This window comes from Clupea harengus, chromosome 18 (genome assembly GCF_900700415.2).
Source record: "Clupea harengus chromosome 18, Ch_v2.0.2, whole genome shotgun sequence".
In the NCBI taxonomy this organism is placed as follows: domain Eukaryota; kingdom Metazoa; phylum Chordata; class Actinopteri; order Clupeiformes; family Clupeidae; genus Clupea; species Clupea harengus.
The window spans coordinates 21,724,725-21,739,960 of record NC_045169.1 but is presented as its reverse complement, the minus strand read 5'-3'; the positions used below and the strand labels follow the sequence as shown (position 1 = coordinate 21,739,960).

The 15,236-nt window shown below is 46.7% G+C and overlaps 1 protein-coding gene across 2 annotated transcripts in view; it reads right to left on the bottom strand.

Annotated features, from left to right (window-relative positions):
* The window catches only part of elavl2 (ELAV like neuron-specific RNA binding protein 2), a 41,678-nt gene that overhangs the window by 5,638 nt on the left and 20,804 nt on the right, over positions 1-15,236 (bottom strand). For both annotated transcript variants that reach the window (XM_031584850.2, XM_012830847.3), the window contains exons 3-6: positions 14,517-14,757; positions 8,041-8,144; positions 2,932-3,085; positions 50-275 (exon numbers count right to left, since the gene is read on the bottom strand). In XM_031584850.2, the coding sequence (XP_031440710.1) occupies positions 50-275; positions 2,932-3,085; positions 8,041-8,144; positions 14,517-14,757 (725 nt within the window). The remainder of the gene's footprint in view (positions 1-49; positions 276-2,931; positions 3,086-8,040; positions 8,145-14,516; positions 14,758-15,236) is intronic.

Here is a 15,236-nt window from a genome sequence, read left to right as displayed (position 1 = left end):
ATAATAATGTTGAAAGTGTTGACTCTTTGGGTTGGGCGTGGCCGTTTACCTGAAGCGCTGCGCTTGTTGTGCGAGGGGTCCTGGGTACCTTCGATTGGGCGACTGGTAGAGCTGGGAGAGCAGCGCCTGGCTGGTCTTCTGGCTGGGGTTGTTGGCGAACTTCACTGTGATTGGCTCCGAGGCTCCCGGGGGCTTCTGCCCATTCAGGCCCTTGATGGCCTCCTCCGCCTCCACCCGGCGGTCGAAGCGGATGAAACCCACCCCCCTGGACACACCTGTACACACACACACACACGTCAAGTCAGGGACAGATATGAAGCCCACCCCCCTGGACACACCTGCGCAGGAGGAGAGAAGAGTACACACACGTCAAGGACAGATGGAGTCTTACTGGTTACTGGTGTGTGATATGTACACACACACAGCCCCGCTAACCAGCTGACAATGCTGGAGGAGGGTACACACACACACACACACACACACACACACACACACCAGCAAAGCTGGAGTGCTGCAACACAATGTACGCGGTTTCTTGTGAATCGGACAAGGGAAGCGCCAACACACGCGTCATGTCAGGCCAAGATGGAGCCTCATCAGTTCTGGTCAGACGAAACCGCTTTTGACATATCAATATATTTTTATCCCATAAACCAACTGCCAACTGAGCAGATTCAAATCAAGGTCAAGGTCATACGTTTGATTCTCAAGGAGGATGCATACTAGGATAAATGAAACCTTTTACATTAGATGGGTCCTCAGAGTACAGGCAGAGATCTGAAATCAAATATAGTTACTGTAGTGAGGAGGCCTTTTCCAGAGTAGTGTGGACAGAAAATGTCAGATTTCATTTTCTTGCAGCAACCAGAGGCCATTTCCGCCCACATATTAGAGCTCGTCAGCACCCTTTATACAGCACAATCAACCAGAGAGTGAAAGGACTGGGAGGAGGAGGAGAAGGAGGAGGAGAGAGTGGGGGGAAAATAATAATAAAAAAAAAAACCTTGGCAAGAAAATACAAAACAAGAAGCGAGCGTGTCCCTAATCTGTGCTGGCAAAAAACAGCGAGTGCCTCTCGGGGAACAGGGAGGACGTGTGTGTGAGTGTGTGTGTTTGTGTGAGTGTGCGTGTGTGTTGAGGGGCAGGGGGATGGGGTATGGTGTAAGCAAGCTGCAGTTTATTAGTGGTTTACGGCTAACACGCACACACACACACACACACACACCATCTCCAGCTGGCAGTGTGGAAACAGATTATAACAGCTGTAAATTTATTTTATTCGTCTCCGTGAAATATGCATTAAAGGACACCTCAGGGGTAGAGCTGGGAGGAGGGGTGGGATGGGAATGGCAAACAGAGTGTGTGTGTGTGTGTGTGTGTGTGCGTGTGCGTGAGGATGGTAGGGAGGGGAGGGATGGAAATGGTAACCAGTGCATTGGGGGAGGGGAAGGGGGGGGTAGGTATGGAGGATGATATAGAGGATTGAGATGAGGTGGTGTGTGTGTGTGTGTGTGTGTGTGTGTGTGTGTGTGTGTGTGTGTGAACACTGCCTTGAGTTTCATAAGCCATTTCCTATTCCTCTGTGACATGCATACATCTGAAAGCATTTGCTGCTAAAGTTGCTGATGGGGCTGAGCAGAGACACGAGGGTGGAGTGCGGGGGGTTCAGGGTGGAGGAGGAGGAGGAGGAGGATACGTAGAGGACATCTGAAGGTCGGGGCGTTTTGGTGCTGGCGTGTACAAGATGGATCTCTTAAGGTCACTGGTGGCGATGTCAGAGTTTAGAACACGGCTCCATTTCTTGAGCGTCAGGGCCATAGAAACGGCTTGGTTCTCCATTAAATCCAGGTATTTTTTACCTTAGATTGTCTTCTATGTCTAACAATTTGAGCCAACTTTTATGGCACTGCGAGGTTAAAAGCATGACTTTTCCTTTCCTTAGGAGAAGAGTAGAGTGGGGATGTAGATTTCTATATTAGTCTTGGCACGGGGAAACCTCAAAGATCAAAATGACCACCAGAATCATGGTTTGTGTGTTTGATTTAATGGCAACATCGGAGGAGAAGCCCAGCTTTTACAGACAGAATGTTCTTTTGATCTCTCCGAAAGAGGAGGGGATGCTCAACAGCTTTATCTCCGCAAGCTGTAATATTCATGATATTATGAATATTACAGAACCGATACATGTTTCATCTGATGTTATGCAATGACTATATGGACTACAAAGGATAGATCAAGAATACATAAACGAGTATAAAAGAGTATACAGACGTATATGTGCATAATGTATAGGCTACAGGCTACATTCACATTATATGAGGACAAGTGCACTTCACGTTACCCACCCTTTCCACATCTCTTGCCCCTATTGAAGGGGTGTATACAGAATAGCATAGCTAGGAGGGGGAGTAGGAAGAGGGATGTAAGACAACCCCCACCTGCACATAAACTGTAAGGCTGCATCGGGGTGAATCTTGCTGAGAAAGGAATCCCATGTATGACATCTTAACGGTATGTCGCAGGTAGGACTGACTAAACTCAGGGAGTAACCAAATCCGCACCACGGCTGCGGTCGGATCGTCTTTTTTGCTTTTAAAGACCCACATTACTAACATCCACCGTCACATAATTACGTAGGCTTAAGTGTAAGTGTAGTCCAATTCTCTTTTCTTCTGAAGTCTGCCCGTCTTAAGAATTCTGTCACATCTTTCCTTAATGTCATGACGTTTTCCATCAAGGTCAACAAAAAGTGGTTCGGAAAAGGACACGTGACGTCATTTTTTTTGGACTATCCGACTGCAGGCCAGATCAGACCTGATGGTATTGCGCAACACCCATGGTGTTAGTGAGCGAGTGAGGGTTGAAATGGCTATTCTCATTCCTGGAAAGTACCTGGTGACTCCTTCACCACCATCGGGTTCACGTGCTCACCTGTGACCTGGTCGACGAGGATGCGCGAGGTGATGATGCGTCCGTACTGGGAGAAGAGCTGCTCCAGCTCCTTCTGGGTCATGGTCTTGGGCAGGCCGCTCACGTACAGGTTGGCATCACGGATGGAGGCCGAGCTGGGGCGTGCGTACGACACCTGCAGCACAGAAGGAAGTGTGAGGATTGCAGAGACACACACATGCAGACAGACAGCCTAGAAGGCAGAGTAAGGATGGAAACACAGTCATCCAAGGGTTACCACAAGGATGTACAGATGTTTAAGCTACCACTCCTATAACCACATTATTAAATGGTAGGACGCACGCACGCAAACAATTACATAGAAGTCAATGTCAGAAATCAACACACACACACACACACACACACACACACCCCCTTACAGCTACACAGAAGTCTATGTAAAGATCAAAACACACACAGAAGGGTTCAAATCAGATTCCACACATGCGTGCAAACACACACAGCGAGGTGAAAGCCAATGTCAACAGACAAACATACAGAGTTGTGATATAGCGGGTGATATCAAGACACACACACACACACACCCCCCCACACCTGCATTTGCACAGCTTGTGCAGACAGGCAGAAGGACAGACTCAAACAGAACTGGGAATGTGTACCTACATATGAATAGCGTCACTGGGGAGGCAAACAAGACCCGCATACTAAAGCAGGAGGTTGCATTTAGCGCGCGCACACACACGCCCCCCGTTTTCACAGTATATACACAAAATAATGGCAGAACACAAACACACACACACGGCACAGTCCCCTCGTCTCATCACGGTTAATGAAAACGGACCAATTAAAATCTGCGAATTGGCCGATCATCTTTCGCCCGTTTGCCCTCGGCGAAGAAAGGGAAGGCTAATTTGGCGCGTGCCGCGTTAGTGCTTACAATGAAACACTTCTGCCACAATTATGTAAATCGAAATATTCATGAGCAGCTTGCATCTCCCTGTCGACTTTCACAAGCCTAGCACAAAAACATGCCTGCCAACACCAAGGGTGTGCATGTGTGTGCGTGTGTGTGTTGGAGGCAAGGCTGGAGGAGGACGGTTGCTTTTAAAAGCACCACAGCGAGGACTGGAAGAGATTCATTTATCACATCACAAATGCCAAGTGTTGAACAAAGGGAGAGGGCGGCCATATTGCTTTTAGCTGGAAATGGAGAGTGCGGCAGGGGTGGAGAGAGTGGATGTGGCGGTGGGGGCGGCGGGGGGGGTGTTTATGGGGGCTGGGCTGAAGTCTTTTAATGCGGAGCCGTAACTCAGCGGAGAGTAAATGACTGGGTGTTTGTATGCACCTGAAATGTCACCGGAGCATGGCGTCAAACAGAAAGATAAGCGGCTCATTATACAGTCAAATGCAGAGTAAATACCAAGGAAGCACACACAAGTGCACGAGTGCAGTACCCTGCGCCATTATACAGTCAGCGCAGGGCATAATTAGGCCTGCTGACAAGGGCTTCAGAGCCCAGTGTACAAACAGCACCACAGACTAGAGAGCAGTGACCCCTCAGACATGCATCAATCCCTTCCCTTCACATGGCCTATCGCAGTGACCCTCAAACCTACTGCTCTGCCTATCGCAGTGACCCTCAAACCTACTGCTCTGCCTATCGCAGTGACCCTCAAACCTACTGCTCTGCATGTCGTCATCTGTCCCCCACCCCCAATGTCTCCATACCCGACTGAACTCATCAGTGGCACTGTTGATTAGCTGAATACACAATGAAGCATATCAAGGTATTACTCTAATTACACTGATATAAAGAACCCGGTGGGGTTGGGGCAAGGACCGACATGCAGGGCAGGCAGGCAGGCATGCAGGGGGAGTCGGGTGGGGGTTGGTACTCCAGAACCAGGATGGGGTCCCCTGTTCAACATCACGTTTGTAAATCTTTGCATGAACTTCTTTACTTGTAACAGTTAAGTCACATGGTGCTCGCCATCTTGTTTCCGGACGAGCTAATCTAAGGCCTAATGCAACATGTCCAGGATCCTAAAGGAGAACCCCCTGCTCCTGCTCTACAGCAGTAAGCATCATGCAGAAACTTAACATGGAAGCACGGTCTTATAAATGTTATTCATATAATCAAGCCCCGGCTTCTGCTGCCACGGTCTCAAACCAATGTGTGTGTGTGTGTGTGTGCGTGTGTGTGTGTGTGTGTGTGTGTGTGTGTGTGTGTGCATGCTAATCTAAGGCCTAATGTCACATGTCAAGGATCCTAACGAGAGCCCTGGCTCTATAGAAGCATCATGCAGAAATGCAAAACGCGAACATGGACGCACGGTGCATACTGCCGTCCTATAAATGTTATTCATATAATCAAGCCCTGGCTTCTGCTCCAGGTTTCTGCTGCCATGTTCTCCATAGCGCATCAGCAGTGAGCAATCAGCAGTGTCTTCAGTGTCTACAGGCATATGGTTAGATGGGACCCTGTGTGCGCACTGAAGTAGAAACCACATGAAAGGCATTCAAGACGGCCCTGGAAAACGGGCATGGCGATTAGACATAGGAAGGAAAGCGCTGTACAAACTAGCAATCGAACGAGTGTGATTTGAGTAACTATAATCCTATGAGTGACGACACACACACACACACACACACACACACACACACACACACAGCTGAGTGGAGAGAAGAGCGATACGAGGACTAGCAGATGATGTAAAACGGGCGGGTGGGTGTTTTTGGAGTTCCGCAATTGGCAGCTGTCTTCTGTGGGTTCTTCTTTGAGCGAGCGAGCGAGGGAGGAAGCGTGCATACACTGGGAGAGTGCAGCATACCCCACTAATCCTCTCTTCAATGGTCATGCTGGCTAACTGGCTCCACAGGGTTCCCTTCCCAACCCCCATCATCTCTTGCTTAAGACGGCACAATAGCCAAAGCCTAGATTTACTACTGCTATTTTTTATTTTTTTAATGAAGAGGTGAAACAGAGTTTAAAAATCGAACAAGTCGTGGCCAAATGTGTTCCCCAAACTGAAGAGACATAATACAGTGCGGTGAGTAATCGTGTGAAGCTGTAATCTAAAGCACAATTTCAAAGATCGTGCTATACTCGGTAAATCAGCACTAAGTGTCGCTCTGGAATTCCCTTACACATTTAGAGATAAGACATTGGTTTAAGGAGGTGTGATTGCTACGACAGTAACGTTGTTGATCAATGTTTCTTCCTGTCAGTCACCGAACATTTCTGTTGGCCTGTTCTGTTGTTGAGAGGGTCCTTCATTAGTCATGCGGTTGCCCGTTTGTCAATTTGGGGTCATATTAATGCTGCCGGGAACCCGTAGATTAACAGCAACAGAATTACACTTTACCACTTACACTGATGAAGCAATGTCAGTGTATTTAAATCACTAGTGGTAAATAAGTCACACAAGGACAAAGATTACAAATCACACACTGATCAATGGGTTTATTTTACCCATGTTGACAGACATAGCCAAGGCCTACTGTATGTCGGCTGCTATAAAGCCGTACATTTCTGTCATCTCGTGGCATTCCTATCTATTGATTGCTTTGTTTTGCATGTCATCACAATGATGACTTTTATTCTGTTACATGTGACTGCACCATATTTATTGTAGTCAGACGAGAAGCATTGCCACCTATCGACCTCTTGCTGGTTGTAAATACTAAAACCAGTATGTGTAGCCTAGGGCTAGGCGATATGGCCCATATTACCTTAGTTACTGGGGAACGGCTTTTAATAAAAGAAACCATTTTTGAATAATGTTTTGTCTTCATGTATACAGAACAAAACAACATAAAAACACCTTAACATCGTGAATCGTCCATTTCATCTTTGGCCATATTGCCCAACCCTAGTTGGCGTGTAAGTGTGTTCTGCATTCTGTGCAGTTGAGCATGCATCTATTGAGTGCAGGTCGGTCGCATGTTTAAATGCATGTGTGAGCGTTATCAGGACTTTGCAGATCTTCCGAGTGTAATCACAGCCTAGCGAGCCGCTACATGGCCCCCCTGCGACGGCTCGCTCCGCAGCAGCAGCCCTGCCCGATGGATCCCATCAATAAAACGCCCCCACGCTAATTAAACCGCCAAATAGGATCGTTTCGCAGGGTTGCGATCGATGGACGGCCCCGGCCCCACTCTCATTCCTTATGCCATCCTCCCAGTTTCACCCCTTCACTGAAAGAGCCTGAAGGGTAGACTGTCAAGGAGGAACCTCTACCCCATCCATCGTCCCTCCTCCCTCGGTCTCCCCTCGCTTTGCGCCTTCACGCTTCATTTCACGATAATACTTGCAAAGTATATTCCGTCACCTCATGGGAGGGGGTTATTTGCACTTCTGAAAGTGCAGCTAGAGTATTTTTGGTATGCGTGTTATTTTTTAATTTTTGGATGGGGGGGTGGGGGTCTCATGTTTTAGATCTCATTCGGGGTGATGGCGTGGGCTGAAGGGAAAAAAAACATCGCTCTGTTTGCCTAAATCCCCTTAGAGATACTAGTCAGCACAAGCACGCACACACACACACACACACAATCATGCAAACGGCATGCGTGCACGTACATGTGTGCTCACACAGACATACAAAAGAGTGTAGCACTCCAAAACCTTCATTCGTACAAGGTACTCTTTCCTTCAGTAGCAAACATAAACCACACACACACACACACACACACACACAGGAATGGCTCTGACTAGTGGGTTGATGTACAGCTATAGCATTTCTGTTTCCTGCCAAAGTGCAAGCAGAGATGAGCAGGGAGAGGAGAACAGAGAGCAGAGAGAGAGCAGAGAGGAAAAATAGAGAGAGAGAGAGAGAGAGAGAGAGAGAGAGATGAGCAGGGAGAGGAGAGGGGTATGTGGGAAATTACACCGCACCATTCAAGCGCTCCTACATCTCTCTCCCCCTCATGAAACACACATTCACCCCGAACCTACTCGAGATGGAGGTCGAGAGCATTGTGTGTGTGTGTGTGTGTGTGCAGATCTCTTGCCTTGCTGACTTGCTGAAATGGAAAATCTCCAGTACTTTGACACCACGCCCTTTCTGCAAGCCGGTCGCAACAGCAGAAGGGATTATTTTAAAGAGGAGATGAGATCAGCTCTCTGCTCACCTTAATGGTCTTGGTCTGGAGTCTCAGTCCGTTTAAAGTGTTGATGGCTTTCTCGGCGTCTTTTGGCTCAGCATAGTTCACAAATCCATAACCCAGACTCTGTCCTAAGAAAAAAATTAAAACACAAAGTGTTTTGGATTACAGATAATAGCCCAGCTGCATTTACATAGCCTTCTATATATACAGGGCAACGTTCATATCGAGTACAGGGTGAAACGGCAGTTAAAAAAATAGTGCACCGACTTTGTAAAACACTAACCCCACCAATAGTTTTGTGAAGGTTGCAGCTAGGTTGTTAGTTAGTTGTTAGTTGTTAATGCTTACAGTAAGTGATGGGATTATGAAAGGAAAGGGTATGAGCACCATTACACAAGGGCTAAATTCCATACTGAAAAAAACAGCTGAACCACTTTCAAGAGGATCAAATCCACACAACCTTGGGCCCACCCACAGAGGAATCGCTGCTTTGCTGCTCTCGACACTCACTGTTAAGGTATTTGAAAAATTCAATGTATTCACCAAAGGACGTCGTCTGCACTACAACACTGAAGGCGGAAACAGGCCCAGACTCTCCGGAGTAGCCTCTCTCTGGTAGGCCACAAAGCAAAGTGAAACAAAAACCAGAACGGCAGCTCCCGACGAGTGAGCGAGGGAGGGAGAAACAACCGTGACTCATCACTACTGATAATAAATGTCTGCTTTACTCTCCATCTCCCTTCTCCATCTCCCTCACACCCTCTCCGTGTCTCACCGTCTCCCTTCTCCATCCATCACGTCTGTCCAAAACCTACAAAGGACGACGCCCACGCCTCCCGAGCACCACTGTCAATTCAATTTCCTGCCGCCCACCAGCGAGACTTCTCCTCGTATCCACCTCCGGTCAAGTTCACCAGCCCCTGCAGTATTCATACGTTTAAAAACTGATAATCACTTCAGACAGTACACTCCATCCGCCTGGGAGCCCAGTTTTATGTAATTACATTTCTGCCTTCCCAGCGCCACAGCAGTAGGCCGCAGCGGAGAGCGGAGACAAATCGCCTGAGCACTAGCAGCTAGCGGGGACGAAGCGCTTGAGCACTAGCAGCTAGCGGAGAGCTTCTGGAGTCCCGGCGTCCCGTGTGCTAATATTTTAACTTAACGGTTGAGAAAGGCGCACATCTTTGAGTAGGTTACTTAAGTGGGATAAAAAAAATCAACCCTCCTCCCTCCCTCCCCTCCCTCTAAGTCAACCAAAGGCATGACGCCCACGTTTGGGGATTTTGATGAACACGGCAATTTTTAGCTCCCACCCCTCCACCCCCGCTACCCCCAAACCCACCCCTCGCAATCTTCATCTCCCCATGAACATCATCATCTCCCCTGTCTTTCCTCTGGTTCAAACTGGGTTGATGTTGATGACTCACTGCGTACACTTGGGCTCCTCCACCGCTGGTACGAGCAGCAGTTCGTAAACTCTCGTTCACCTTGCGTCCTAGCGTTTCACTATCGCCAGGAGAAACGAGAGCTGCCTTTGAAGGCGGCAGGCTGGCAGTGAGATGACGCTCTCTGCTTAAGCCTCGAGGCCAAATGGAGAAGTAGATTGGAGGCAAGGAAAGAAAGAAAAAAAGAAAAAAAAAGAAAAATCTGATGTTAAGAAAACCAACCAGCGAAGCACCAATTACACTAGTCCTATGGATACAACAACTCATCTCTTTGTTCCTCATGGGCTGTTCAAGCAAGCCCGGTGCAGGGTAATTGCTTCCCGAGTCATCAAAAGTGGACGAGGCGGATCAAACTGGAGGGTACCCCATTTTTTTTTTTTTTTTTTTTTAAAGCTTATTTTTTTTTGAGGGATTGGAGTTGAGCTAATGCAGTTACTTTAGGGAAGGGCAAGAGAGCATAGGGATAAGAACTCAAGCCCCGATGTTTTTGTTCTGAATGACTCCCGATTGGTCACCTGCTGAGTATCCAGAGCCAGAGATCAAAACACACATCCCACAGCCCTGGGGTTATCAGGAAATACGAGCAAAGGCGCACACACACACACACACACACACACACACACACACACACACACACACACACACACACACACACACACACACACACACACACACACACACACACACACACACACACACACACACACCTCGCCTGCGAGACCAACTCGTACACAAAATACACAGCAGATGCAATGCATTGTGGGCCTGCTAAAAAAGACTCTACTGAGCAAATCTTTAACGTCAAAAAAATTCACCCACACCACATACATGAAATTTTAAAGCAGACACACACACGACCCGCTGAACCGTTCACCTAAAGATTGCACTGGGTCTAAGTCGTCTCTGTGGGTTTCCAAGAACCCAGTCAGGCAAGAGTTCATTTCAGCTCGGTTACACACAGCCTACAACTAGCACGCGATTCAATTAGTCAAAGAGAAAACATGGAGTCACTCATCCATTAGCGTGTAATGCAAGCATCCATTTCCTGTGGCCCATCACACACACACACCACTGTCTAAGAATTAGCAAAAAACACATGCACAAAAGCATACAGCACTTTAATGAGCTACACAAAAGCACATCATGTCCATTATCGTCTCCCAAGCTGCCCCCCTAAAGAGGCAGAGCCACTCCACCCGCTGTGGACTCCAACCAGGCCAGTCAGCATCCCTAAAGAAGGAAGAGGCAGTACCCTCGCCCTGGACTCCACCCGCCCTGGACTCCACCCGCCCTGGACTCCACCCGCCCTGGACTCCACCCGCCCTGGACTCCACCCGCCCTGGACTCCACCCGCCCTGGACTCCACCCGCCCTGGACTCACTGACCCCCTGAAGGGGCAGAGGCACTACGCCCGCTCTGGGCTCCACCCGCTCTGGACTCACTGATCCCCTGAAGGGGCAGAGGCACTACGCCCAAAAGACATTCCATCTTTAGACAGTGTGTCGTGTTATTGGGAACTCGCATGCCAAAAGTTTTCAATGTCACGGTGACCTCTGTGGTATTTACAAGACAAAAATGCAAAACATAATTCACTTTCCACCTGTGTGAGATGACACAGCGTGTTAGTTTGCCTCTCTCCTTTCGCTTCTTTATAAAAATACACCCACTCCTTCCTTGAGTAAACTGAAGGCCACTTCATCACCTACCTACATGAAACTTGAGTCTCTGCAGCTTGCAGGATAAGTAGGCTTAGTCTTTAAATCTAAAAACTCAACTCTTTTCAGGTCCTTAAAACCAAACTCCCACCATATTACAGTAGTCTATGCGACATGCAAGGCAGTGGACAACCATGCCTATCGCAAAAGGTATCAAAGAAATATCAGGACAAGAATTTCTTTAAAAAAAAATAGGTGTTTTTCAACATAAATAAATATATTCCCCATGTTTTGAAATGCGACAGAGCAGTTTGATGTGGCAGAACACCGAGCCGCATGGCACTACCCCCCTCGACAGACAGGTAGCTGCTAGAGAAAACGACAGGGAGGCACTCTCCTGAATCCCGTACCCAGTTGATATTGCGCAAATACACTCCATGTTGAAGCACCGACACATCAGGGGGGTTGCAATGAAAGCTCGGGATGGGATAAGACTTTTTTGGTTCACCCTTCCTTGAGTCTATTTTAAATTCTCACCAGATTTGTAGGAGCCACCTAGTCCACTTGGGGAGGGGGATAAATTAAAGCAAAAAGTTGCCATCTTCTAGGCTAAGTGGCGTTACTTTTTAGGTTTGAAAACTGTCACACTTAGGAACCAATTCCAAAGGAGCGACAGAAGTGCTGTTTGCATGCCTTAAGGATCCTACCATCTGCTCAGATTAAGAGAAAACAGGCGGTGGATTTCTACAAAGACAGTCAGGTAAACCAATCACAAAAACTGAGACTGGCAATTTAACTAATTTATGACAACCCAAGGAACAAAATGCACTTGGAAGTTGGAAACTATGGCGAGCTAAAACTAGCTGCATGTCAATACGTTTCAGCCAGCACAAACCTGTTGAGGTTTTTCAAAGCACAAAACTTAAAGACTGAGGCCAAGTGAATTCAAATAATTCAGTCGAATTTTTTTTTTTTAAATACTGCAAAATAAACATTTTAGCAGCAACACCCATTATTAAAACTTCTTAGGTTAGCATTACAATCTAGCCTGGGGAAAGTCCGATCTCAATGACCTGACCAAAAGCACTACGAACTTAAAGCAGCAATACGGAGTTCTGTTCCAAAACTAGTAAGCCAACTACCTAAAAGGCATGCAACCACCATTTGCAACCACCACCAACAGCCCAGCTGACACTGATAGAATCTTGCCAACACACTAACTGGTATCTTTTGGCAGTATAGCTGGCCAAGTCATGCGTGTGAAAGCTTTTCTTCCATTTTTGCAGGGTGTTCCAGCCCTTACACAGAACTACATAGGGCATATCCCAGATGGCTAGTGGGGAAGACACAGCTGTTTATCGGTCCTTCACATGACCATATGCTATCAAAATGAATTTGAGGATGGTACCAAAACGAGTTGCCTATAAAACCATACCTCAAAAAGTGTCAAATTGTTGCAGTGTTAATTTAACAGGAACAAATTATGGATCGGGTGGAGACATTACTAGATAATGCATTCCGCACACTTAATCTTTTAAGTGTCACTTACTGGCCGACATTTCCCATTTTATGTTCCAAAGCTTTGTAGTTTCTACATGGTCTATGTTACATATTGCCTTGTCCAGTCATGACTGAAAAATGTACGTCTCACTCTTTATGACGTATGACGAGGGACGAGTTCATTAAGAGGATACCCCAGGTTTTTTTTAAGTTTAAGAAACACATCTGTGGCTCAACAACTATATACATCATCTTGCATCACACAACAGAGTTGTAGGACTACATTGCCATGAACATGGCCTACATTTCCCACAATGACTCAAACAAACAGACATGGGGAACCACAGGCAGATTTAGTCACTCATGACGAGGTCTTGCACAGCTTTTGGGTGGGATGTTTTGAGCAATGCATTAGACAGAGCTTGTTTGTAAGACACTGGGGAAAAGGAGAGGGGTAACTAATGGGGGGGAAAAACATAGAATTAGGGACAATTCCAATCCATGGATGTGCTGACCCATGTACTTTGACATTCAAACGATATATTACACACATGAGCGTCTAAAGGAGACACAACCATGTATCCAGTAGAATGTAGGATCCAGCATGTTTGATAGAGCCCATGTTGCCCTATGGTGTAACTGTCATATTTCATATGGAAATGCGTTTAATCAACTACAAAACATTGTTTCCATTTAATATTTTAACAGTATATTATGTTGATATTGTTATAGGCCAACCGATCTATTTACTGTGACTGATTTTCCTAATTGCTCCCTTCCTCCACTGCCTCTGACTCATAAACCGCTGAGTAGAGCTACAGCTAAAAGATAACGATCGCATGGAAGATAGTGCCCACAATAAGATGTATGTTATATACAATTCAGCAATCTAATAATGTCCAAAAGGGATAAGTCAGTCAAAATGGAGCGTCAAGTCAACGGGGAGCATTAAACCCCATGTAACGCTACCCTACACAAACAATCTGAGCCACTGCTGACATTCGAGTTCCTAGCTTCCAGCTATGCTGCCCTCAGCACAACTGACTCCTTAACAATTTTGCTTGTGGCTTGGTGGGGGTAGTGTGGGGTGAGGGGGTGGGGGTGGGGGGTGGTTAATGTTTGAACAGGCAGCTTTAAGGATACAAATGAAACCAGTGATATTTAACAATTAAATGAGTCTTAATGGTGTAAGCCAATCTGCTTTGTTGCTGTGGGGTAGTTTCATAATAGCCTTCATTTAGAATGGAAGGGGAGAAGGGGGGGGGGGGCAGGCATATAATTAGAGCATTTTGCTGTTCTGAAGTCTAACCCTCACGCCTCACTGGCTACGATCTTGAGATGAGTTGTGTTTTAATTGGGGCTAAAAAGCAAAAAACAGACTTCGATAATGCATGACACTGGAGATCAAAGCCAGCCAGCCAGTAGGCCTGGACCATGGGGACGGCAGGAAAATATATATATATATATTTTTTTTTAAATAACAAGAAATCACGTTAAGCCAGAAATATGACCACATTGACTGCTCGCTGGGACCTTGAGTAATCAGAACAAACTGGGGCCTGTGGAGGGCGATTAAATTGAGGTTTAACATCTCAGCGGGTGAAAGGGACCACTAGGGAATGGTCACTGCTCCTCTAGTGTGAAGAGAATTCAGCGACACAACTAAGTGCTTGATGCCGAGAGGCGACAGAATCTGTCCGGAAAAAAGCGAGTACCTGGAATGGTCGGGGATAAAACGGTTCAGACCAATCAAGTTTAAACAGAACTACAACCACATTGTTTTTGTGGTTCCCGCTGAGAATAAGGCACAACACTACAGCCACTAACGGACCTTCAAATCTTTGCTCAGAAGCCTTCTTTACCATCATTGGTGCCATATCAGAGGGGCGATTTTCCTTACCTGTTATTTTGTCTCGTACAAGTTTGCAGGACTCGATTTCCCCAATGCTGCCAAATAAGCTCTTGAGCTCCTCCTGGGTCATGTTCTGCGGCAGGTAGTTGACAATCAGGTTCGTTTTACTGTCCTCTATGCTGCCCGAGTCCACCGGGGAGGAGCAGTTGTTCGAGATCGTGGCGGGACCGTTGGACGTGTTGTTACAAGTCGGCCCATTGGACAGCTGTGCTTCCATCGCGGCAATCACCTACCCAAAGAGACGGAAGAGACTAGAGTCAGTACGGCCGAAATGTGTATCGCCTAGCACACAGCAGACAGTTTGCCGAGGACGTCCAGCCTTACTCCTTGTTCAATGCCTTCAGCTGTAGCCGTGTGTCTGCACCCGTGGCATCAGAGACACTGTTAAAAGGCCTAAAAGGCCTTCCTTGTATGTCGTTCTGGACACTTTTTTTCTATTTCTAGTATTAATAGTATTTATTGTTACACTAGATCTCTATTGCTCGTAGCTTGACTGTTCTCTCCCTTGTATGTCATTTTGGATAAAAGCGTCTGCTAAATGACTAAATGTAAATGTAATTAGTATGGCACTATGATTTCTGCAATGCAAAAACGCAATCGCGGAATTCAGTGAGGAAAACTGCAGCTAAACGCAGAATTGTGCAGAATTTGACATTTCGAGTGAAATGGTGGGATAGAAATACATTCAATAGCGCTATAGGCAACATT